This window comes from Pongo abelii, chromosome 20 (genome assembly GCF_028885655.2).
Source record: "Pongo abelii isolate AG06213 chromosome 20, NHGRI_mPonAbe1-v2.0_pri, whole genome shotgun sequence".
Lineage (NCBI taxonomy): Eukaryota > Metazoa > Chordata > Mammalia > Primates > Hominidae > Pongo > Pongo abelii.
The window spans coordinates 60,253,158-60,276,757 of record NC_072005.2 but is presented as its reverse complement, the minus strand read 5'-3'; the positions used below and the strand labels follow the sequence as shown (position 1 = coordinate 60,276,757).

The window sequence follows — 23,600 nt, the reverse complement described above, 5'->3', positions numbered from 1 at the left end:
AAGTCAGGTAATACCCCACTCACTTAAAATACTCATAGGACAGCATCTGCTCTCCCAGAACCTTAGGGATCTGACCCTGCCCTTTTTCTTTTTTTTTTTTTTTGAGACAAGGTCTCACTCTGTTGCCCAGACTAGAGTGCAGTGGCGCGATCTCAGCTCACTGCAACCTCCATCTCCCAAGTTCAAGTAATTATCCTTCCTCCGCCTCCCAAGTAGCTGGGATTACAGGCACTCGCCACCACGCCTGGCTAATTTTTGTATTTTTAGTAGAGATGGGGTTTCACCATGTTAGTCAGGCTGGTCTCAAACTCCTGACCTTGTGATCCGCCCGCCTCAGCTTCTCAAGTGCTGGAATTACAGGCGTGAGCCACTGCACCCAGTTTTTGTTTGTTTGTTTGAGATGAAGTTATGAAGTTATGCTGTCGCTCAGGTTGGAGTGCAGTGGTGTGATCTCAGCTCACTGCAACCTCTGCCTCCCGGGTTCAAGCGATTCTCCTGCCTCCGCCTCCCGAATAGCTGGGATTACAGGCGCATGCCACCATGCCTGGTTAATTTGTGTATTTTTGTTAGAGGTGAGGTTTCACCATGTTGGCCAGGCTGGTCTCAAACTCCTGACCTCAAGTGATCCACCCACCTCAGCCTCCCAAAGTGCTGGGATTACAGGTGTGAGCCACCGCGCCTGGCTGATTCTGCCCTCTTGAAAAATGCAGCACAGAAGTCCAGCCCACTTAGATCAGAGAACCATGTACAACACAGGAAATAAGCTTCCATCCAACTGAATACTCCAGGGAGAGCCCTGCCCAGTTAAAAGTATTCAGGAGATAGTCCGGACATGTTCAGTGTTGGCAGGGGACAGGCCACACCCACTGAGTACACTAGAAATCGTCTGCTCCTTCTCAGAAGGATCCAGGGTCAGGTCCTACTTGGAATTCCTACGAGCTGGTCCCACTCTCCTGGAACATTCACCCACAGGTGCTGCCCACCTTACCTATTTAGAGACCCAGCTGGGCCCACCCGGCAGGCTCAGTGCACAAGCTCACCTGTGCTGGAGGCTGGAGGAACGCCTGGCTGTGTAAGAAGGCCACAACTCATGACAAGGTCTGAGGGTCAGGCCTCACCCGTGATGAATACTGGACCATCAGCCACACCCTCTAAGGGATCTCAAAGCGTGGCCAGAGCAGCAAGGTTGGGGTTACCTCCGGGGCTATGTAGTCCGGGGTCCCGCAGAAGGTGCGGGTTGTCGTCCCGGGGAAGACGTTCTCCTTACACATGCCGAAGTCAGTGATCTTGATGTGTCCCTCAGCATCCAGCATCACATTGTCCAGCTTCAGGTCCCTGGATGACGCAGAAGTGTGGGGTAGGAATTGCAAGAAGGATTGAGTTCAGCAGTCTAGAGCCGCATATTCAAATCCCTTCCCTTCCAGGGGCGTGATTTCCTCCACGGAAATTCCTGGGGCTGCTCACCTGTAGATGATGCCCTGATTGTGAAGGAAGAAGAGGCCGATGGCGATTTCTGCCGCGTAGAACCTGGAGGACCGAGTGGGTGGGGACATCAGAGGGTCAGTGGCTGGACCCTGCCCCCTTCCACCACCCCGTCCATTCTCTGTTGGCCGAGACTCACGCTGCATGGGGCTCCTTAAACTTGCCCAGCTGTTGAATGTGGTACATCAAGTCTCCCCCGGTGACGTACTCCATCACGAAATACAGGCGGTCCTGCGGAGGAGTGCATGGGCTTAGAGGCGGGACCCATTTACCCAGGGTAGGAGAATTTCTTTCCTGATCACTCAGGACAGACGTGGAAGGTTCCAGATGCACTCAACCAGAAATTCAGAGCACCTAGCCACATCCCTGGGAGGGCCCTAAGGTGCTAACCCTGCTACCTCAGAATCTCCACCCGCCAGACCACCGCCAACTATCAGACCACCTGTTCTGGCCCCGCCTTCTCAGAATTGAAGACTGAAGCCCACCATTCGCTCGAAATCCGGGGACACCAAAATCTCTTTCCACAGCCACTCACACACATATGCAATTCTGGCTTCCTACTAAGAATCAAAGTTGCAGCTGGGCGTGGTGGCTTACGCCTGTAATCCTAGCACTTTGGGAGGCCGAAGCGGGTGGATCACCTGAGGTCAGGAGTTCGAGATCAGCTTGACCAACGTGGTGAAACCCGGTCTCTACTAAAAATACAAAAATCAGCTGGGTGTGGTGGCGGGCGCCTGTTATCCCAGCTACTCAGGAGGCTAAGAAGGGAGAATTGCTTAAACCCGGGAGGCGGAGGTTGCAGTGAGCCGAGATCGCGCCATTGCACTCCAGCCTGGGGGACAAGAGCGAACTCCTTCTCAAAAAAAAGGAATCTAAGTTGCTCATACATATATTTTAATCCAGGTAGCTGGCCACGCTCATTCGGAGCCCCTGGAAGTAAAGTCACGCCCTCTTAAAACCTTGCAGGTTCTGACTCTCTGCCCCCGAGTCGCAATCCTAGGGAAATGTCCTGTTTCTGATGTGTCCTTCAGTCAGAATCCAAAAGTGATGACCCCATCACTCGGAGCCCAATTCTGGGCAGGCCCACTAGGAAGGCACTCTCCTCCACTGTGCTCCTTTGCTCAAAATTCTAGAGCACTGGCTACAGCCACTCAAGACCAAGCTCCCCAGGGAAACAGGCATCTGGCCACTCCCCCCAAGAGCCCATTCACCTGGCCACGCACCCAGGGAGCTCAACCGCTTCACGACACCTCCGCAGGACCCATCCACCTGGCCAGGCCAGGCCACCGAGGAACTCAACGCCTGGCCACGCCCCCGAGGAGCTCATCCGCCCGACCACGCCCTCCGAAGAATCTACCTGCCTGGATACGCTCATTCATAATCTCATCTGCCTGGCCTCGCCCCCAAGGATCCAATCTGCCTGGCCACGCCTATTAATGATCCCATCGCCTGACAAAGCCCGCCCCTCTAAACCACCCCCCCAAAGATTTCATCCGCCTGCCCACGCCCCCAAATGGGTCCCTCCGCTTGACCACGCCCTCCGAGGAGCCCCTGGCCTGTCCACGCCCCCGATGAGTCCCTCCACCTGGCCACGCCCTCCGAGAAGCCCCTCCACCTGGCCACGCCTCCGATGAGCCCCTCCTCCTGGCCACGCCCCCGACGAGTCCCTCCGCCTGGCCACGCCCCCGACGAGTCCCTCCGCCTGACCACGCCCCCCAAGGACCCCCCCCTCCCTGGCCACGCCCCCTGAGGAGCCCATCCGCCTGGCCTCGCCCACTCAGAGAGCACAAAGTTCTCTTGCCTCGCCCTAAACTCAGAGTTCCAACGCAGATGTCCAGAACTGGATGAGGCAGGGCCCCGAGGCCAGCCTCCGTCCCCTCCATCCTTACCGGGGTCTGGAAGGTGGAGTGGAGCTGGGTGAGGAAGTGGGGCCGGCCGCCAGGACCCCGGCCCCCCAGCGCCAGCACACGTTTCTCCACCAGCGTGCAGTCCACATCGTCGTCCTGGACGATCACGTCCTTTTTCAAGATCTTGATGGCGTAGAGCTCATCAGAGCCCCTGCGCTCGGCCAGCATCACCTATGCGCACAGTTCCAAAAGGGCCAGTCCATGTTGGGAACCCAGTGGTACAGGACCTGCCCCCTCCCTTTCAGGGACGCAGGGAAACGGGATCCCAGGTCCTTCCTCCATCTCTTAAGGGACTGACAGCCCTGACTTGCCGCCCGTCCCCTCAGGGAGAGTGTCCACATCTGTAAACCTCTCCTCTCCAGGAACCTGAACAGCCCAACCTAACCATATTTGAAGATGCAGGAGCCCAGTCTCTTCCCACCCCCACCCCCACTTCCTCTCTAAGAACCAGAAATCTGACCTTCCCACAGACATCCTCCCTTTCCCCCAGAACCCCAGGAATCCAACCTTCCCAAAACTGCCTTTTCCTAGAACCATGAGGAAGCTGAAGTCGGAGATGTGCAGGCGTCCTGGGCTCGCCCCGAAGAAGCAGCGCTTGGGGTCGGTGGGACTAGGGGAAGGGGAGGGGATGGGAGAGGAAGAGGGGCCCATTCGCACCCGCTGTGGAAAGGAGAAAGAAAGAGCCAAAGGCAGTTAGACCTTATACAGCGATAAGGATATACCCCCAAGAGACACAGCGCCCAAGAAAGGAAGGAATGAGAATCGCTAGAGAGAGGAGAATGGCCACCCTCCTATCCTGTCCTTGGCTTAATTCTCTGACTCCCCATAGCCTGGAGGGTTTATTTATTATTCAACAAACACTTAGATCTTTTTTTTCTTCTTCTTCTCTTTTTTAGATAGCTTATCATCTGCTGTTTCCAGAAAACCCTGCTATCGTTTCCATTTTACAGAAGAGGAAACTAGCACAGAGACGTTAAGTAACTTGCCCCAAGTCACACAGCGGGTAAAGGACAGAGCCAGAAATGAAACCCAAGCAGTTCAGCTCTAGAATCTGGTTGCTCTTAGCCTCTAAGCCAGAATTCCCTAGAGGGTTTGGTAAAACAGATTGCTGGGTCCCACTGCCAGATTTTCTAACTCCATAAATCTGGGGTGGGACCTGAGAATTGGTATGTGTAAAAAGCTTCTGGGTGACATGGGTGCTGCCAGTCCAGGGAGCACACCTGGCTTTCAGCTAGGGTCCCTTCTCTACCTTTTCCTGCCTTGGCCCCCCAGGGAGGGGGCCCACGACTAAGCTGCTGTCATAGCTTCCACACTTGTCCCTCTACATGGACGGCTGCCCTTTCTAATGCATTCTCTACTCAGCAGGTACAGGAGCCAATTTAAAAATAAATAAACCAGGTCATGTCTCCCCTATGCTTGTAAACCCTTTAACTGCTCTCTCTGTGTTAAGATTTTATTCCATATGACTTGCAGAGCCAGGCTGTGACTGACCCTGCAGGTTGTTCTTCTCTCTCCCAGGGGCTCCATGGTCCAGCCACCCTGGCCTGACACACATTGTCCTCCCTCCCAACTCAGGGCCTCTGGATGTGCCGTTAGGTATTCCTGTAAAGCTCTCCCCTCCCCTTCCCTCCTAGTTGTCTCCCAAACACCCTTTAGACCTTGACTCAAGCATCACTTCATAGAGGTCTCGCCTGACTTTTTAAACTGGGTCAGATGCCTCTCTTACCACCCCTTGGTCACCATAGACAGCACCTTCCTGGCACTTTTATTCTTAGTAATTTACGTCTATCTGTGTGACTATCTGCTTTCTGCCTGTGAGCTCCCTAAGGCAGGGGTCTGCTTTGTTCGCTAAGACACAGTAACACTGCCTACATCATTGAGGCTACGTAAATATTTGTTGAGGGCTGGGCGCGGTGGCTCACGCCTGTAATCCTAGCACTTTGGGAGGCCGAGGTGGGCAGACCACCTGAGGTCAGGAGTTCAAGACCAGCCTGGCCAACATGGCGAAGCCCCATCTCTACTAGCAATATAAAAATTAGTAGGACATGGTGGCATACGCCTGTAGTCCCAGCTACTCGGAAGGCCAAGGCAGGAGAATCGCTTGAACCCGGGAGGTGGCGTTGCAGTGAGCTGAGATTGCTCTACTGCATTCCAGCCTGGGGACAGAGCGAGACTCTGTCTCAAATAGATAAATACATCATCATCATCATCATCATCATCATCATCATCATCATCATCATCATCATAATGGCTGTTTCTGTTTGCTGTGTTGTTAGCCCCGTACCTAGCTCAAGGTTTGGCACGTAGTTGGTGTTCACTGGTAATATTACGTGGTGTCTGCTGAACTGTGGGACAGCGCTGTGAACCACAACAGGCACACACACCACCCTACACTCCCTGCCTCTAGGCCTTTGCCCACCATCTGCCCTGCTGGGTTTCTTGGGTTTGTACAGGAGGATCATCTCTGCTGATCTCAGAAGACTCTACCTCTTTGGCTCAGAATTTCCTCCCGCTGGTACCCTTGTCTCCTGCAGAGCCCATTCGCAAATTTAACTTTGCAAAAGGATCACCTGAGGAATTCATTTAGTAGGCAGACATTTGAGGCATCAGAGAGATCCTCACTCAGTAGGTCTGCAGAAAGGCCGGGGAATGTGATTTTAAAAGCAAGCACTCTAGGAATTCTGATGCAGGTGAACCCACACACACAACATTAAAAACTCTAGTGAAAGTTTCTGTAAGAGTCCAGGAAAGACTATAGCATGTTGTTGCTGTTGTTGAATCTTGAAGATTCTTGTCTTTCTCTTTTTTTTTTTTTTTTTTGAGACAGAGTCTCCCTCTGTCACCCAGGCTGGAGTGCAGTGGAGTGATCTTGGCTCACTGCAACCTCCACTTTCCGGAATCCAGCAATTCTCCTGCCTCAGCCTCCCGAGTAGCTGGGATTACAGGCACCTCCACCATGCCCGGCTAATTTTTGTATTTTTAGTAGAGATGGGGTTTTGCCACGTTGGCCAGGCTGGTCTCAAACTCCTGACCTCCGGTGATCCGCCCGCCTTACTAGGATCACAGACATGAGCCACCGTGCCCAGCCTATCATATGCTTATATATTTTGTTTAATGTCTTCCTCCCGGTGTAAATCCCATAAGGAAAGGAACTTTTTTGTTTGTTTGCTTGTTCTTTCCCTGCTCTCTCTATATCCCCAGTGAGTAGAGCCACGCCTGGCACACAGAGATGCTCTGTAAAGTATTTTTTGAAAGGGTAAATGAGGGAGAGAGCATTACTTCCTTCTGCCTGAAAATCTGGTCTCTCCTTTGGGAAATCCCGCCCTTCTACCAGGTCTCACCTCTCTAGGAAGCTTTCTCTGACTCAGGCTGTGCCTGGGACGCCCCAGTGCCTGAGGCTGTCTCCATTACAGCAGCATTGCTCCTCGTTGTGAATGTCTGAGTTTGTAACTTTCTCCTCCACTAGAAGAAGAGCTCCCCCAGGGAATGGCCTGATTCTATTCCCAGAACAGGGCCTGGCTTATGACACCCTAGAAAATGGGTATTCGTCTGGGCGTGGTCGCTCACGCCTCTAATCTCAGCGCTTTGGGAGGCCAAGGCGGGCAGATCACTTGAGGTCAGGAGTTAGGGACCAGCCTGGCCAACATGTCGAAACCCCATCTCTACTAAAAATACAAAAATTAGCCAGCTATGGTGGTGCACTTCTGTAATCCCAGCTACTCGGGAGGCTGAGGCAGGAGAATCACTTGAATCTGGGAGGCAGAGGTTGCAGTGAGCTGAGACTGCACCACTGCACTCCAGCCTGGGTGACAAAGGGAGATTCTGTCTCAAAAAAAAAAAAAAAAGAAAGAAAGAAAGAAAGAAAGAAAGAAAGAAAAAAAGGTATTCGATGAGTGAATGAATGAATGGAGAGATTAAGATCATCATGCTTGATAGATTTTTAAAAACTCAAGAATCGGCCGGGCGTGGTGGCTCATGCCTGTAATCCTAGCACTTTGGGAGACTGAGGCAGGCGGATCACCAGGTCAGGAGATTGAGACCATCCTGGCTAACACGGTGAAACCCCATCTCTACTAAAAATACAAAAAATTAGCTGGGCATGGTGGTGGGCGCCTGTAGTCCCAGCTACTCAGGAGGCTGATGCAGGAGAATGGTGTGAACCCAGGAGGTGGAGCTTGCAGTGAGCCGAGATCACACCACTGCACTCCAGCCTGGGCATCACAGCGAGACTCTGTCTCAAAAAAAACAAAAACAAAAACAAAAAAAAACTCAAGAATCGGCCGGGTGCGGTGGCTCATGTCTGTAATCCCAGCACTTTGGGAGGCCAAGGCAGGCGGATCACCTGAGGTCGGGAGTTCGAGATCAGCCTGGCCAACATGGCAAAATCCCATCTCTACTAAAAATAAAAAAAATTAGCTGGGTGTGGTGGCGGTCACCTGTAATCCCAGCTACTCAGGAGGCTGAGGCAAGAGAATTGCTTGAACCCGGGAGCTGGAGGTTGCAGTGAGACGAGATTGTGTCATTGCACTCCAGCCTGGGCGACAGAAATAAAAATAAAAATAAAAAATAAAATAAAATAAAAAAATTTAAAAAAACCTCAAGAATCAATTCAGGCATCACCTCCTCAGGGAAGTCCTCCCTGACCACCCTCCCCCAGGCTGGATTAGTGCCTCCGCTAGGCCTCTTCAGTGCCCTGGGCTACCTCTAATTTAGCACATCTTCCTGTATTTTAAGTATCCGTGACTGTGTCCCTACCTTGGAGAGTTGCTTGAGGGTCAGATTCACCTCTGGATCCTGGATTATTCAGCAAGCACAAGACAGGCCTAGCACAAATGTGTGCTCAACTCATGTGTGGGGAATTGAAGACAGAAGTCAGAGGAGGAATAAGAAATCAGAGACATAGGCAAAAACTGCCTCCATTCAACGCCTTGGTTCTACTCACCTCGTACAATTCCAAGGGGTAGTTACAAGCCTGGGAGAAAAGAAAGAGAGAGTCAGGGTCCCAAGAGAGGCAGGGGATCGCCCTAGAACTGGGGCTGGTGGCCCCTAGTACCCTCAAGCCATGGCGATGGATAGGAACTATAATTCCCATCAGACCCTGGGGCTCAAGTCCCCCTAGAAGAGCAGAGGAGGGTGTCCTAGAGTCTTCTGGGAACTGTAGTCCCAGGACCAGCAGGCACTCAGGGGTGGAAGGAAAGGCCAGCTCTGAACTGTGGGAGGCTGGGCTGGGCTCCCTTGAGGAAGCCGGGGTCTGGGTACCTCAAATTTCTGGAGGAGGCTGCAGTTGTCAGCATCGGCCACCGGCACATTGTAATACTCGCCCTCCTCCTGGTTCAGTAACTTGTACCTGACATACAGACGGAGACCAGAGGCGGGCAGCGGGGATGGGGCACCCATGGGAGAGGCAAAGACATTGGAAGGGAGGAAAGAGACACAGAGAGACGGACACAGAGATGGAAGAGAGAAAGAGTGAGATAAAAAGAGAGGGGGAGGGAGAAAGGGAGGGAAGAAGAGAAGAATAGAGAGAGAGAGAGGGGTGTGTGTGTGTGTGTGTGTGTGTGTGTGTGTGTGTGTGCTGGGAGGTGGAGGAAAGGACAGTGGCCTGGAGGAGAGAGACCACACACAGATGGAGATGGTAATACTGCGCTCCATCCCCAGGCCCCAGCCCTGCTCCTCACCAGCCATCCACGGGCGCCTTGAGCAGCTCCGAGACGCCAAAGGACATGGCCCCCATGAAGTCGTTGCGGGAGGTCCGGTCCCAGTCCCACACCTCCACGCTGAGCCGGCGCTCCACATCCCCTGGCTTCAGGTTGCTGCAGGAAGGTGGGGTGGATGGGGTGCGGGCTGAGCTCATGGCTCCCCTCGGTTCCCCATCCTTGGTGCTGGAGGTGGGGGCAAACCCAGCCAGCTGGGGCTCCTCTCCTGCTTTGTCGGTCTCTGACCTCTGACCTTCCCAGTGGGGCTCTCTCTCCAGCTAGGGCTTTGGGGCCTGAAGTAAACCTAGAGAGCTCTTCCTCTCCCTTCCTCCTGCATTCTCCGCCCCTTCCCATCTCTGTCTCTTGTCTCTCGAGATCTCTCTCTCTGAGTCTCTGTACCCTTCTCTCCTCTCTGGGCCTCTGTCACTCTGTCTTTCTGTCAACTGACCTCTGTCTCCCTGCCATCCCCCATCTTCTCCCCTCCCTCTCCATCTGTGTCTCTCTTGGGGTTTCTGCCTCTTCTGAGACTCTCTCTTCTCTCTCTCATCTCTGTCTAACTCTAAAGTTGGGGGGCTTCAATGGAGACTAATTATACAGTGGTCTGGCTGTCTCTCCGTTTCCGTATCTCCATCCCACTCCCTCAATCACTCTATTCCTTTTCCCTACCATCTTTTTCTGCCCTTTTCTGGGTTCCCTCTATCCTAACCCCTCCCATCAGCTGCTCTCTGGGGGCCACTAGGACCCTCAGATCATTCTCTGTCAGCTATCATTGGCTTCCCTGCACCCCAGACTCACAACACAAAGGTCTCATTCCACACAGGGTTTAGCGTGGCTTTCACTGTTCGGGTCTTCTGTTTCGTCAGGTTCCGAGGGTCTGGGATGAGCTTCAGTTTCACATAGGGATCAGAGAGACCATTGGGGTCCATAGGAATTAGGTTACGGGCCTCGCCAACTAAACAGGGAGTGAGGAAGAGTGTGACAGGTTAGAGATCCAGGAAGGGGCTCCCAGCCCTCCTCCAGTCAGCAATCAAGAGTTCTAAGGTTGGCCAGGCGTGGTGGCTCATGCCTGTAATCCCAGCACTTTGGGAGGCCAAGGCGGGCGGATCACAAGGTCAGGAGATCGAGACCATCCTGTGAATGGTGAAACCCCATCTCTACTAAAAATACAAAAAAAAAAAAAAAATTAGCTGGACGTGGTGGCAGGTGCCTGCGGTCCCAGCTACTCAGGAGGCTGAGGCAGGAGAATGCCATGAACCCAGGAGTTGGAGCTTGCAGTGAGCTGAGATTACGCCACTGCACTCCAGCCTGGGCGTCACAGCGAGACTCCGTCTCAAAAAAAAAAAAAAAAAAAAAGAGTTCCAAGCTCTCAGTCTCATTTCTCATGACTTCTTACCTCTCCAGTACCCAGAAGACAGGGCATAGAGCCCTTTCCGCAACCAGTGACCCTGAAATCAGATCCAGAGCCCTTCTCTCCATTAGGAACCAGAGTTTGGACCCTGGCCATGTCACCAGTACTGAACCGCAGCCTCCCTCAGAACCAGGTACTCTCCCTTCTCAAGATCCTTATACCCAGAAAGCCATTGCTGGGCACGGTGGCTCACCTCTGTAATCCCAGCACTTTGGGAGGCGGAGGCGGGCGGATCACCTGAGGTCAGGAGTTCCAGACCAGCCTGGCTAGCATGGTGAAACCCTGTCTCTACTAAAAATACAAAAATTAGCTGGGTGCAGTGTCATGGACCTGTAGTCCCAGCTACTCAGGAGGCTGAAGCAGGAGAATCGCTTGAACCTGAGAGGCGGAGGTTGCAGTGAGCTGAGATCATGCTACTGCACTCCAGCCTGGGCAACAGAGCAAGATCTTGTCTCAAAAAAAAAAAAAAAAAAAATTAGCCGGATGTGGTGGCGGGCGCCTGTAATTCCAGCTACTCGGGAAGCTGAGGCAGGAGAATCCCTTGAACCCTGGAGGCAGAGATTGCAGGGAGCCAAGATTGCGCCACTGCACTCCAGCCTGGGCGACAGAGCAAGACTCCATCTCAAAAAAATAAACATAAAATAAAAACAAAAAAGAAAGCCATTGGCCAGGCGCGGTGGCTCACGCCTGTTAATCCTAGCACTTTGGGAGGCCGAGTCGAGCAGATCACCTGAGGTCAGGAGTTCGAGACCAGCCTGGGTAACATGGTGAAACCCCGTTTGTACTAAAAATACAAAAAATTAGCCGGGCTTGGTGACACGCGCCTGCAATCCCAGCTACTCGGGAGGCTGAGGCAGGAGAATCGCTTGAACCCGGGAGGCGGAAGTTGCAGTGAGCTGAGATCGCGCCATTGCACTCCAGCTTGGGCAACAAGAGCGAAACTCCGTCCCAAAAAAAAAAAAAGTCAAAGTCATCAACAGGTGCAGAAAGTTGCAAGAAGCCAGGTTGGAGGCGGGGCTTCGAGCCAAAAGGGGTGTGGCGGGGTGTGCTCGGCCTTCGGGGTGGGGTCAGGAGTGTGGGCGTGACCATTGAAAGAGGCGTGGCCCATCTTTGGGGTGGGGCTGGGCCAGCACAAGTGCCTTCGGTCAGCCCCGCCTCACACTTGGGGAAGGGGCGGGGCCAGGCGAGGGGGCGGGGCCTCACCCGTTATGTGGATCTCATCTGCTGTGGGAGCCCGGATCTCCAGCTGCAGGCGCCCGCGGCGCTCGGTGTGGTCCACACCGCACAGGGAGGGCACGCTACGCACACAGCGCCTGTGCACGTTCATCTCGCAGCCTGGAGGGGAAAGCTGCGGGTAGCACCTCAGGCCCCGCCCCCAAGCCAAGACTCCACCCCCCACCCCATCCCGGGCATTTCCCGGAACCCAGACCGGGCGCTTTGGAAGGGCCCTGGCAGGGCCCAGTTCACTCACAGGAGCATTTCATGCCCTGGTGCACAAGCCCGTAGAGGAGGGAACCACAGTGGTCGCAGAAGGTGGGGCTGCTGTAGCTATGCAGGCGGAACTTGTGTTTGCTCCGGGGGTCCTGGGGGCAGAGAAGACTGGCTTAGGAGGCGTTGGGAGGGTTCTAAAACCCCAGGGGAGGGGCCCTTTTATCTTTTCCTCCTGCCTTGCTCTCTAGGTCAGCCTGAGGCTCCATCTCTTTCACTCTATGTACCAATAATCTTTGAGCACCTGCTGTGTGCAAGGGACTGTTGTGGGTGTGGGGACCCAGCATTAAACAAATGAAAAAAAAACCTCTTTGTCACATGGAGTTTACTTCCTAATGGAGGGATACAGAATGTAAACATGGTAAATAAATAAAACATATAGTTTGATGGTTGGTAATGGGTGCTCTGGAGAAAAAATGAGGCAGGGATGGGGACCACCAGAAGTTGGGGGACTGAAATTTTAAATACGGTGGTCCTGGCCGGGTGCGGTGGCTCATGCCTGTAATCCCAGCACTTTGGGGGGCCGAGGTGGGCGGATTGCCTTGAGCTCAGGAGTTCGGGACCAGGCTAGGCAACATGGCAAAACTCTGTCTCTACTAAAAATACAAAAATTAGCCGGACATGGTGGTGCATGCCTGTAATCCCAGCTACTCAGGAGGCTGAGGCATGAGAATTGCTTGAATCCAGGAGGCCGAGGTTGCAGTGAGCCAAGATTGTGCCACTGCACTCCAGCCTGGGCGACAGAGCAAGATTCTGTCTCAAAAAACAACAACAACAACAACAACAAACTGTGTGTGTGTAGGGGGAGTGGCAGGGGGGCCTCGCTGACCAAATGATATCTGGGCAGAACATGAAGGAGGCAGGAGCTTCCAACCTCCCATAGTTCCCATCTCCCCAACTCCCACAAGTTATTATTTGAGGACTTGCGGGCCACCCTGAACCCCAGCTCCTTCACTGGCAGCTTCTGTCAGTGTCCATATGGTATGCCTTCTCTGAGCTCCAGGTGGAATGGAGAATATGACCTCTCAGTTATAATAGGAACCCAGGAGGCCTAAATAAAATAATTGGTGTACAAAACATAGCTGTGCCTACCATGTTAGATGCTCCCAATACTATTACTGTGGTTATTATTAGGGATTTTATTGAAGTCCCTACATAGCCCTGAATGTAAGTAAGAGCTAGGCCACTTCTCAGCTGTGTGATTTGGGGCAAGTTCATTCCCAGTTTTGAGCCTCAGCACCCTCCTCTGTCAAGTGGAAATAAATAATCTATATTTTGAAGCAATGCTAAATTTCCAGAGTCCATTAAGCATGAATGCAGGTCATCAGTGAAGCTTCTCCTTCTCCCCTGCCACCCCTTACCCCCGGAACAATATCTGCTTGTTAAATAACTTGATTCTAAGAATCCATTAAAAGGATTATCACAGGGTGAAAATTTAGGCCATTCTTGGATTTTCATCTATGTTAGTGGGGTTTCTAGTTTGAACATATATTTGGGTAGAGGAGGGTGTTGGCAGTTTCCAGGATCCTTTTCAATGTGCTGGGCTTCTAAATATCTCCGCTGACCCTAACTCAAAGGGTTCCTGCTGCACTAAATAAGATGCTGTGTGTGAAGGCTCTCAGCAGGGTGCCTGACACACAAACCATCCACAGACAGAGGCTGCTGTTCTTATTCTCAAAAGTGAACGTCGCTGTTAAAAAGGAGACAGCACGGAGGCTGTGGTTACATACATCAGAGTTCAAATCTTGCCTCTACCCCCTACCCAGCTAGGTGGCCTCACCACGCCTGCCCCTTTCCAAAGCCTCAGATTTACCGCCTGAAAAGTGGGGGCATGTGCCCTCCCTGAGGACTAAATGAAATCATACTTGCCAAATCTTGATCCATGTTACTTTTTTTTTTTTTTTTTTTGAGATGGAGTCTCACTCTGTCGCCCAGGCTAGAGTGCAGTGGTGCGATCTCGGCTCACTGCAACCTCTGCCTCCGGGGTTCAAGCAATACTCCTGCCTCAGCCTCCTGAGTAGCTGGGACTACAGGCGCGTGCCACCATGCCCAGCTAATTTTTTGTATTTTTAGTAGAGATGGGGTTTCACCGTGTTAGCCAGGATGGTTTCGATCTCCTGACCTCGTGATCCGCTTGCCTCAGCCTCCCAAAGAGCCGAGATTACAGGCATGAGCCACCATGCCTGGCCAAGGCACGTTACCTTTTTTTTTTTTTTTTTTTTTTTTTGAGACAGAGTTTTGTTCTTGCTGCCCAGGCTGGGGTGCAATGGTGCAATCTCGGCTCACTGCAACCTCCGCCTCCTGGGTTCAAGTGATTCTCCCGCCTCAGCCTCCTGAGTAGCTGGGATTACAGGCGTGTGCCACCACACCCAGCTAATTTTGTATTCTTAGTAGACACGGGGTTTCTCCATGTTGGTCAGGCTGGTCTCGAACTCCCGACCTCAAGTGATCCACCCGCCTCGGCCTCCCAGAGTGTTGGGCTTACAGGCGTGGCCACCGTGCCCGGCCTGCATGTTACTTTTAAGAAGATCAACTGCCAGCAGTGAATCACTTGAGCCCCGGAGGTCAAGACTGCAGTGAGCAGTGATAGCACCATTGCACTCCAGCCTGGGCAACAGAGTGAGACCCTGTCTCAACAGCAAAAAAAAGAAAAACAAAAAAAACCCCGAGTGATGCAGAGGAAAGATCTCCTTCTCACTATTTACTCGTTTCCTCATTGGTCATAATAATAATTTTAACAAGAATAAAAAATATTATTTTGGCTCTTGCTATGTGTCAGAAACCATCCCAAATGTCTGACTCACTAAATCTTCAAAACAATCCATAGTGAGCATAATTATCATCTCCACTTTGCAGACACGGAATTCAACAAGTGCAGAGAGGTAAATTAACTCAGGAAATGTCACAGAACCAAAAAGTGGTGGAGCTGGGATTCAAACCAGATAGGGACAGGAAAAATAACCACATAAGCTGTTGTGTGGATCCAACCTATACTGTATACGAAATACTTGAGGCCAGGTGCAGTGGCTCACGCTTGTAATCCCATCATTTTGGAAGGCTGAGGCAGGAGGATCGAGTGAGACCAGGAGTTGAAGACCAGCCTGGGCAATATAGTGAGTGAGACTCCATCTCTACAAAAACATTTTTTTTAAAATTAGCTAGGTGTTGTGGCTTGTGCATGTACTTGTGCCCCAGCTACTTGAGAAGCTGGGGCAGGAGGAGCACTTGAGCCTGGAGAATTCAAGGCTGCAGTGAGCTATGATCCCATCACTGTACTCCAGTCTAGGTGACAGAGCGGGACCCTGTCTCAAAAGAACCCAAAAATCAGCTGGGTGTGGTGGCTCACACCTGTAATCCCAGCACTTTGGGAGGCCGAGGTGGGCGGATCACCTGAGGTCAGGAGTTCAAGACCAGCTTGGCCAGCACGGTGAAACCTTGTCTACTAAAAATATAAAAATTAGCTGGGCATGGTGGCTCGTGCCTGTTCTAGTCCCAGCTACTTGGGAGGCTGAGGCATAAGAATCGCTTGAACCTGGGAGGTAGAGGTTGCAGTGAACCGAGATTGCACCAGTGCACCCCAGCCTGGGTGACAGAGTGAAACTCCATCTAAAAAATATCCCAAAATCAAACAAAAAAACAAAAACAAAAAAAATCTTTTTTTTTTTTTCCGAGACAAAGTCTTGCTCTGTCGCCCAGGCTGGAATGCAGTGGCGTGATCTTGGCTCACTGCAACCTCTGCCGCTCAGGTTCAAGCAATTCTGCCTCAGCCTCCCGAGTAGCTGGGATTACAGGCAAAAAACAAACAAAAAAAATCTTGATGAGTGTACCCAATGAGCATTGGATACATCAGACTTATCTGGTGTTGGTGGCGGAGGTGAGTGGACGAGGGGGGTCATCAATCACATACACGTGCTGGTAGACAGTGGTGCTCAATATATGTTCTATGAAGTCACATCTTCTATGTAGACTTCTGTTATTTTCAGCTGAGAGGGTGGTAAAACGCCTCATGGACTTCTGTGGATCTCTCTCTCTGCCTCTCTCTCCATCTGTACATCATAAAACTGTCTCCGATCTTGTGTCAAACCCTGGGTGAAACTCTGAACCCACCTGACTTCAAAACAAGCCTGGAAGTGTCCAGATGTGTGCTGTCCCATTTGGTGGCCACTAACTACATGTGGCTGTTTAAATTTAAGTCAGTTCTGCCGGGCGTGGTGGCTCACGTCTGTAATCCCAACACTTTGGGAGGCCCAGGTGGGTGGATCACGAGGTCAGGAGCTCGAGACCAGCCTGGCCAACATGGTGAAACCCCATCTCTACTAAAAATACAAAAAAAAATAGCGGGGCGTGGTGGCGTGCGCCTGTAGTCCCAGCTACTCGGGAGGCTGAGGCAGGAGAATTGCTTGAACCCGGGAAACAGAGGTTGCAGTGAGCCGAGACTGTGCCACTGCACTCCAGCTTGGGCAACAGAGCGCGACACCATCTCAAAAAATAAAAATAAAAAAAAAATTTAAGCCAATTCAAATGACATGAAATGGAATTTCTAATCCTCAGCCACAGTCGCCCTGTTTCAAGTGCTCACTGGCTACATGGAGCTGGTGGCTGCCTATTGGACAGTGCATGTACAGAATGCTTCCATCACTGTAGACAGTTCTGCTGGTCAATGCTAGATCATCAGCCCCGTTTTATAGTGGAGAAACTGAGGCTCAGAGATAAAGCAGAAAAGGGAACGGGAATGGGCACTCAGGGTTGACTGGTCTTGTGAGCCTCTGATGGAGAGAGAGGGGGTGGGGAGAGGCTGTGTCTCTGCGTGCTGCATATCTGTGATGACAGAGGCATCTGTACATGCACACACATGTGTGCAAGTGTACTGTGGGACTTCCCTGGGTCTCCTCTCAGCATCTCCTAAGCTGTTGTCTGTATCCACCATTTTCTATTTTAGTCTCTCTCTCCAGGTGTCTGCATCTCCGTCTCTTGGAGTTTTTCTGTCCATCTTTTGGTGCCTCCAAATTCCCCTCTTTCTCCCTGGTTCTTTCTCTGCTCCATCTCTCTCTCTGCCTCAGCTTCAGCCTCTCCTGGGTCTCTGTCTTTTTCTGTGTCTCTGTTCCTCTTCCTGAGATTCCCTCTGTCTTATGTTGGCATCTCCACACCTGCATTGATATTTTTTTCTGTGTGCCCCTCAGCTCTCAATTTTTAAATCCCTTCACCCCTGGATCACAGCCCACCCCCGGCAGCGCCCATCTTCAGTCTCCTCACCCCGGCCTCCTCTCTGTGCCCCACCTGTGTCCCCAGCCTGTCAGTCCCCCTCGCATTCCCCCTTTCCAGGCCAAGGGCAAGGAATCTGGGCCAGATAGCTCCCCCTATCTCTCCAGCCCCCCTCCCCTCCCAGCCATAAAAATAGCAGGAGAAATTGGGACGGACGCCGAGGGGGTGAGGGCGGGGGCGCGGCCCGAGGAGGAGAACCAGGTGTCCGGGCACTCACGTCCGTCTGGGGGCCCTTCCCAGCGCCTGGACACTCGAAGGTCACAAATTCGTGGCATCGTCGATGAACCACAAAGCTGCAGACTAAAGGTGAAAATCATAGAGACACAGACGGAGGCATGGATCAATCCAGAGGGAGACCCCAGCAGACAGAAAATTGGAAAGAGAGAGCGGAACTCGGACACAGAGAAAACCAGAAAGAGAGGGATCTCAACACAGAGAGTCCAACAGAGAGAAAATCGGAGGCCAGAGAGAGAAGCAGGAGACAGAAACCCAAGAGATGGGCTCAGAGTCAGAAACAGAGACGCAGAGACTCACAGAGAGACACAGAACACAGAGCTCAGGGAAGGGAGATGGAAAAAGAGAAAAAGAAAATAGGATCCCATTGACAAACAGACACAGGCCCACGGACGGAGATCAGAAAGCCCGGAGAGAGGCAGACAGATTCAAAGAGCGAAAACCGAAATATCTTCAGACGCAGCCCAGGAAGCAGCAACTTGGGCAGAAGTGAGTCTGGGGGCGCTGCTGCCGGCCCGCCCCCCACCCTGACTCACTCTGTTCTCAGCAGTAGCAGCTGGTGCTCAAGGACTCGCCCCCCTCTCCCGCCCCCCAGAACTGCCGGCCCCGCCCGGCCCCCACTCGCCCATCGGTGACCCCACCCGGCCTGCCCCTGCCTAGGACGGCTGGTGTTGTCATGGCGACAGCAGCCTGGGGTGGGGGGGGGGCTCTGACTTTGCATCTCCAGCCCCCTCCCCCTTCCCCCCTTCAGCTCCCCTTTTCCAAATCTCCCTGTTCCCATGGCAACAGATTCTCCAAATATCTGTCCCCACCTGGAGCCGGCCGAGGGAGGGGCCCCCAGCACCACCTCCGCGGTGGCCCCACCATCAAAGCTCCCTCCCCACCACAGGCTGTGTCTCTGCCACACCCCCCCGCCCCGGGCTCCCCCGCGCCTCTCTGGGGACCAGAGAACACGTGTGTCAAGCAGCCTCAGCTGTGGGGCCCCAGCCTCCACCCTCCTGAGGGTCCCAGGAGCCCCGGTCCCCAGCTCTTACCTTGACATTGCAGGCCCTGCTTTCCGATACCCCTGGAAGAGTCAGGGATCCTAGGTCAGTGCAGAAAGGGGTACCTGGACCTCTAACCTCTGCGAGTCACAGGGGGCCTGCGCTCTCTGACCCTCCTCCCGCAGGGCCCAGGTGTCCAAGCCCCGGCCGCCTCCTCTTCCTAGAACCCAGAAATTTTGGCCCCAGCCCTTCTTCCCTTAGACTGGAGTTCAGCCCCCAGTTTCTTCCTCCTTCAGACCCAGGAATCCAGGCTCCCAGCCCCCCAGGCCCTTCCTCCCTCAGACCCAAGACTCCAGGACCTTCGTCCTCCAGCCTCCTCCTCCCTCAGACCCAGGACTCCGGGAACCAGCCTCCTCCTCACTCAAACCCAGGAGTCGAAGCTCCCAGCGTTCCCTGGCCATCCTAGAACCTGGGAGTCGGAGCTACAGCCCCCTCCTTCTTCCTTCCACAGGGGTCGGCGTGATAGGGGTCTGCACCCCTAGTCCCCTCCTCCCCCAGTCCCCCAGCCCCCTTCCCTCACCAGATGAAGTCGGTGCAGTGGCTGCAGAAGGTGGGCTGCTTGAAGAAGCGAGCGGTGAACTTGTGGCTCTTGACTTCGTGGACCACCTTCTGCCTCAGAGCCCCCTTTCTGCAAAACAGGGGCCGGGGTCCCCCCTCTGAATCGCCTCCGCCGGGGCCCAGACCAGCCATGGCCCCAGAAACGTAGCAGGGACCAGGATCCTGCCTTTCTTGAGGGAAACAGGTGGAAGAGAGAGGAGCTGGAGACTCGAAGGATCAGAGCTACAGGGAAATTCCGAGGTGGGCAGGAGAGGAGCAAGGCACCTCCAGGTGCGGAACGCGCCAGGCAGGGAGCGGCACCCCGGGCGCGCCGGCTCCGCCAGGGGGAGCGGGCGAGTGGGGAGGAAGAGCCAAAGGCAGGGGCGCCGGCAGCCGGAGGCACGGGCGGCGGCGGTGGGAGCTCCAGCTCCGGCACCTGCTGAAATGTGGGAGCCCCGGGTGGGGGGAGGCGTTGCCAGGACGACCGAGAGGGCGGGGTTTCGGCTTAAAGGCGCTCCCCTCCCGGAGACACGGGACAAATGTCCTCCCTCCCCGCCCCCCACACGTGCACACACCCACTCCGGGGGCTGGCTGGAGGGAGGGGCATCCTCTGAGCCTGGCTCCCCCTCACCACCCTGCAATCTGTCATCCTGCCCCGTGTTCCTCCCCCACTAGGGTGCCTCGTGTGTCCTGTGGGCGCCCTGGGGTCCCTGTGTCTGACCCTGCCCCTCTCCTTAATTCAACAAACTTTATGCTCCACGCTAGGGGTCCAGCAGTGGACAGGGAGGGCGCTGGCGTTCTCACTTTCTCTGATGCCGGCTGAGTCTTTATTTCTTCCTCTGGCCTCTCCATTATTTGTGTAGCTCTCTGCCTGCGTGTGTCTTTCTTGTGACCTCTGTCCCTCTCCCTCTATTCCTGGAGCGAGCTTTCTCGATGTGTCTCTGTTTCTGCCTCTCAGTGGATCTGTTTTCTTTTCCCTGTCTTCGAGAAATGCTGTTTCTATTTCTTTCTATTTCTCTATTTCCTCTGCTGTGTGTCTCCATCTGTATCTGTCGCCATCTCTGGGTCTTGGTGTCGTGGTCCTTCTCAAGGTCTTGGTCTGCCTCACTGTGAATCAGTCTCCCTCTGTCTCTGCCTCTACGTCTGATACATTCTTCCGCCTCTGTCTCCCCGAGTCTGTTTCTTTCCCTGTCTTTGTGTCTCTGGCTCTGTGACTCTCTGTTCTCTCTCAGGCTGCGACTGTCTCTCCCTCCCTCTGCAACTTGATCTCTTTGGGAGTCCGTCTCTGTCTTCCTCTCTGGGAGTCACTCTCTAAATGCTTGCCCCTGTCTCTCCCTCTCTCTCCTCACCTCCACTCGTCTTTATAAATGCCTTTGTCTCTGTCTCTCTGCCTTCCTCCGGTTCTGCAACTCGTTCTCTGTTTTTGTTTGTCTCTTCCTATATCTCTCTGGTTCCATCTGTTTCTCCGTGCTTGCCCCTCTCTGGCTCTGTTGATCTCTCTCTCTCTGACGCTAGGGGGGTCTCTCTCCCTCTTCTCTTCTCTGTCTCTGTCCCTTTCTCTCTGACCCAATCTCTATTTGTGTCTCTGGCTCTATGAATCTCTTTCTGTTTCTGGGGATTTCCAGGTCCCTCTGTGTCTGTGATTCACTCTCTGTGTGTCTCTGGCTCTCTGAATCTTTTTGTCTCTCTGACTCTCTGAATCTGTGTCTCTGGCTCTAGAAATCTATGTCTCTCTGACTCTGAATCTCTCTGTGTCTCCGGCTCTATGAATCTCTGTGTCTCTCTGACTCTGAATCTCTCTGTGTCTCCGGCTCTATGAATCTCTTTCTATGTCTCTCTGACTCCCTGACTCTCTGTGTCTCTGGCTCTACGAATCGCTGTCTGTTTGTCTCTTTGGCTCTGGGAATCTCTGTGATTCAGGCTTTCTGAATCTCTCTATATGTCTCTATGAATCTCTCTGTGTCTCTGGCTCTAGGAATCTCTGTCGAGGGTCTCTAGATAGAGACTTCCCTCTCTGTGTCTCTGTGATTCAGTCTCTCTCCCTCTTCCCTTTTCTGTGTCTCTGTCTCTCTCTGTCCCCTTCTCTGACCCACTCCATGTGTCTATCTGGCCCTGTGAGTCTCTCTCCATCTCTGAGGTCTCTCCCTCTCTCCCTGTGTCTCTGTGATTCAGTCTCTCTCCCTCCTCTCTTTTCTGTCTATGTCTCTGTCCTCTGTCCTCTTCTCTGACCCACTCTACGTGTCTCTCTGGCCCTGTGAATCTCTCTGTCTCTGAGGTCTCTCCCTCCCTCTGAGTGTCTGTGATTCAATCCCAGTCTCCCTCTCTCTAGATCTCGCTGGCTTCGGCTTCCTCTCTGTGCGCCCCCTCTCAGGAAGGGGGTCTCTCCGAGGGCCGGCGCGGTCAGTCTCTTCCGGCCTCCACACCTCTTGGTCGCTCTACCCGCGTCCCCGCCTCTCTCTGGTCGGGCTCTGCGCCTCCCCGGCTCGGGAGCGCTTCCCAGTCCCAGCTCCCGGGAGACCCGCTCTGTTGCCAGGGGCAACCACGGCCCGCCCCAGGCTGCGGGCGCAGTGCATTCTGGGACTGGTAGTCCGAGCCTGCGGACCAGCCACTCTCGGGACGCGACCGAGAACTCCGCCTCCCGGCGTGCCCCGCGAGGCTGGGCGGGACGCTGCGGCGGCGCCTGGGAGGGTCTCTGGACGCCCAGCACACCTTCTCTGGGACTTTTTAGGGGTTCGGGGAGGGTTTCCTGGGATTCCCAAAGCCGAAGGGAAGGTGGGGGAATCCGAGTCCTCTTGTAACCACTCTCCCTAAATGTGGAGTCCACTGGCCTTCCAGCCACCTCCAGGTGACCTAGGGCGAAGGATAGGCGGCGGGGATGGCCCCGAAACCGACCTGGGAATCCCACCACGTTCTAGTCCAGTGTCCTTGAGTTCTTTCCCGAGTTAACCAACGTATCACCCCAGAGTTCTATAGCTGTTCTTTCGGATGCCTTCCAGAAGCGATTCAGGCATGGGATGGGAGAGAAGGGTGGGCGAGGAGTCCTTTAAGAAGACAGCGATGGAGTGGGTTGGAGCCCAAGAGTGGACGCTGCAGAAATGAAAAGGAGGCCTTTGCTCATCCAACGAGAGTGTGTGCCCCAGTTGGCCTTTCCTTCTCCCCTTCCAGGGGAACACTTCCCTCCCTTGCGGTATCTCTCCCCAATTGCTTTTGCGGATGTAGATGCAGATAGCGGGTTGTGTGATCATCGAATTTTCTTTAAAACTTTTTTTTTTTAAATAGAGACAAGGTCTTGCTGTGTTGCCCAGGCTGGTCTTGAACTCCTGGGCTTAAGCGATCCTCCCGCCTTGTCCTCCCAGTGTTGGGACTACAGGCGTGAGCCTCCGCGCCGGCGGATCATGGAATTTTTTTTTTTTTCCAGACGGAGTCCCGCTCTGTCTCCCAAGGGTGGAGTGCAGTGTGGCGCGATCTCGGCTCACTACAACCTCCGCCTCCCAGGTTCAAGCGATTCTCCTGCCTCAGCCTCATGAGTAGTTGGAACTACAGGCGCACGCCACCAGGCCCGGCTAATTTTTGTATTTTTAGTAAAGACGGGGTTTCACCGTGTTGGCCAGGATGGTCTCAATCTCCTAACTTCGTGATCCACCAGCCTCAGCCTCCCAAAGTGCTAGGATTACAGACGTGAGCCACCCGCCGGGCCTGATCTGGGAATTTTGTAGGGCTTATATTTATTTGTGTATTTGTGATTCTCCTGAGGTCCGCGAAATGTGTGGGCGGAGGATTACCGAGGTGCCCAGGCAAGAGACTGAAGGCACAAACTGTTTCAGTATAATAAAGAAAATAGTTAGAATAAGCATAGTCATAATACAAATTAGATGTAGAGATGATCATGGACAATTATCAATCATTATTATAAACATTATTAATCATTAGCTTTTAATATTACTCTTTGTTGCATTACTAATATAACTTAGGAATAACCGGCGGGTATAGGGTCAGGTGCTGAAGGGACGTTGTGAGAAGTGACCTAGAAGGCAAGAGGTGAGCCCTCTGTCACGCCCGCATCAGGGCCACTTGAGGGCTCCTTGGTCAAGCGGTAATGCCAGTGTCTGGGAAGGCACCCGTTACTTAGCCGACCGCGAAAGGGAGTCTCCTTTCCTTGGAGGAGTCAGGGAACACTCTGCTCCACCAGCTTCTTGTGGAAGGCTGGATATTATCCAGGACTGCCCAGTCATCTGGAGGCCTAAACCCCTCCCTGTGGTGCTGTGCTTCAATGATCACGCTCCTCGTCCGCTTTCATGCTCCTCCCTTACTCCTGCCTCCTCTTTGAAGTTCGTAGTAGTAAGTGGTAGAGGAAATAGTGAAAGTCTTAAAGTCTTTGATCTTTCTTGGAAGAAAACGCTGACGTATGCTGCCTTCTCTCTCTGCTTCGGCTACCTAAGAGGGAAGGGTCCCCTGTCCTGTGATCACGTGACTTGCTTCACCTTGTCAATCACTTAGAAGATTCACCCTCCTTACTCTGTCCCCTTATCTCGTATGCAATAAA

At 53.3% G+C, this 23,600-nt stretch overlaps 1 protein-coding gene across 3 annotated transcripts in view; it reads right to left on the bottom strand.

Annotated features, from left to right (window-relative positions):
• PRKCG (protein kinase C gamma) overlaps positions 1-22,303 on the bottom strand; it is a 28,052-nt gene extending 5,749 nt beyond the window's left edge. The window contains exons 1-15 of one of the 3 annotated variants that reach the window (XM_054538957.2): positions 19,862-22,303; positions 19,041-19,244; positions 18,512-18,543; positions 17,461-17,543; positions 11,965-12,076; positions 11,697-11,828; positions 9,881-10,037; positions 9,068-9,202; positions 8,649-8,736; positions 8,332-8,361; positions 3,897-4,049; positions 3,372-3,560; positions 1,622-1,713; positions 1,465-1,527; positions 1,197-1,335 (exon numbers count right to left, since the gene is read on the bottom strand). In XM_054538957.2, coding sequence (XP_054394932.1) covers positions 1,197-1,335; positions 1,465-1,527; positions 1,622-1,713; positions 3,372-3,560; positions 3,897-4,049; positions 8,332-8,361; positions 8,649-8,736; positions 9,068-9,202; positions 9,881-10,037; positions 11,697-11,828; positions 11,965-12,076; positions 17,461-17,543; positions 18,512-18,543; positions 19,041-19,210 — 1,575 coding nt within the window. In that variant the 5' untranslated portion in view covers positions 19,211-19,244; positions 19,862-22,303. Of the gene's footprint in view, positions 1-1,196; positions 1,336-1,464; positions 1,528-1,621; positions 1,714-3,371; positions 3,561-3,896; positions 4,050-8,331; positions 8,362-8,648; positions 8,737-9,067; positions 9,203-9,880; positions 10,038-11,696; positions 11,829-11,964; positions 12,077-17,460; positions 17,544-18,511; positions 18,544-19,040; positions 19,599-19,861 lie in introns of those variants that run through there. The other 2 variants (XM_054538961.2, XM_054538958.2) reach the window with 2 other exon arrangements.
• Positions 22,304-23,600: the final 1,297 nt, after the last annotated feature.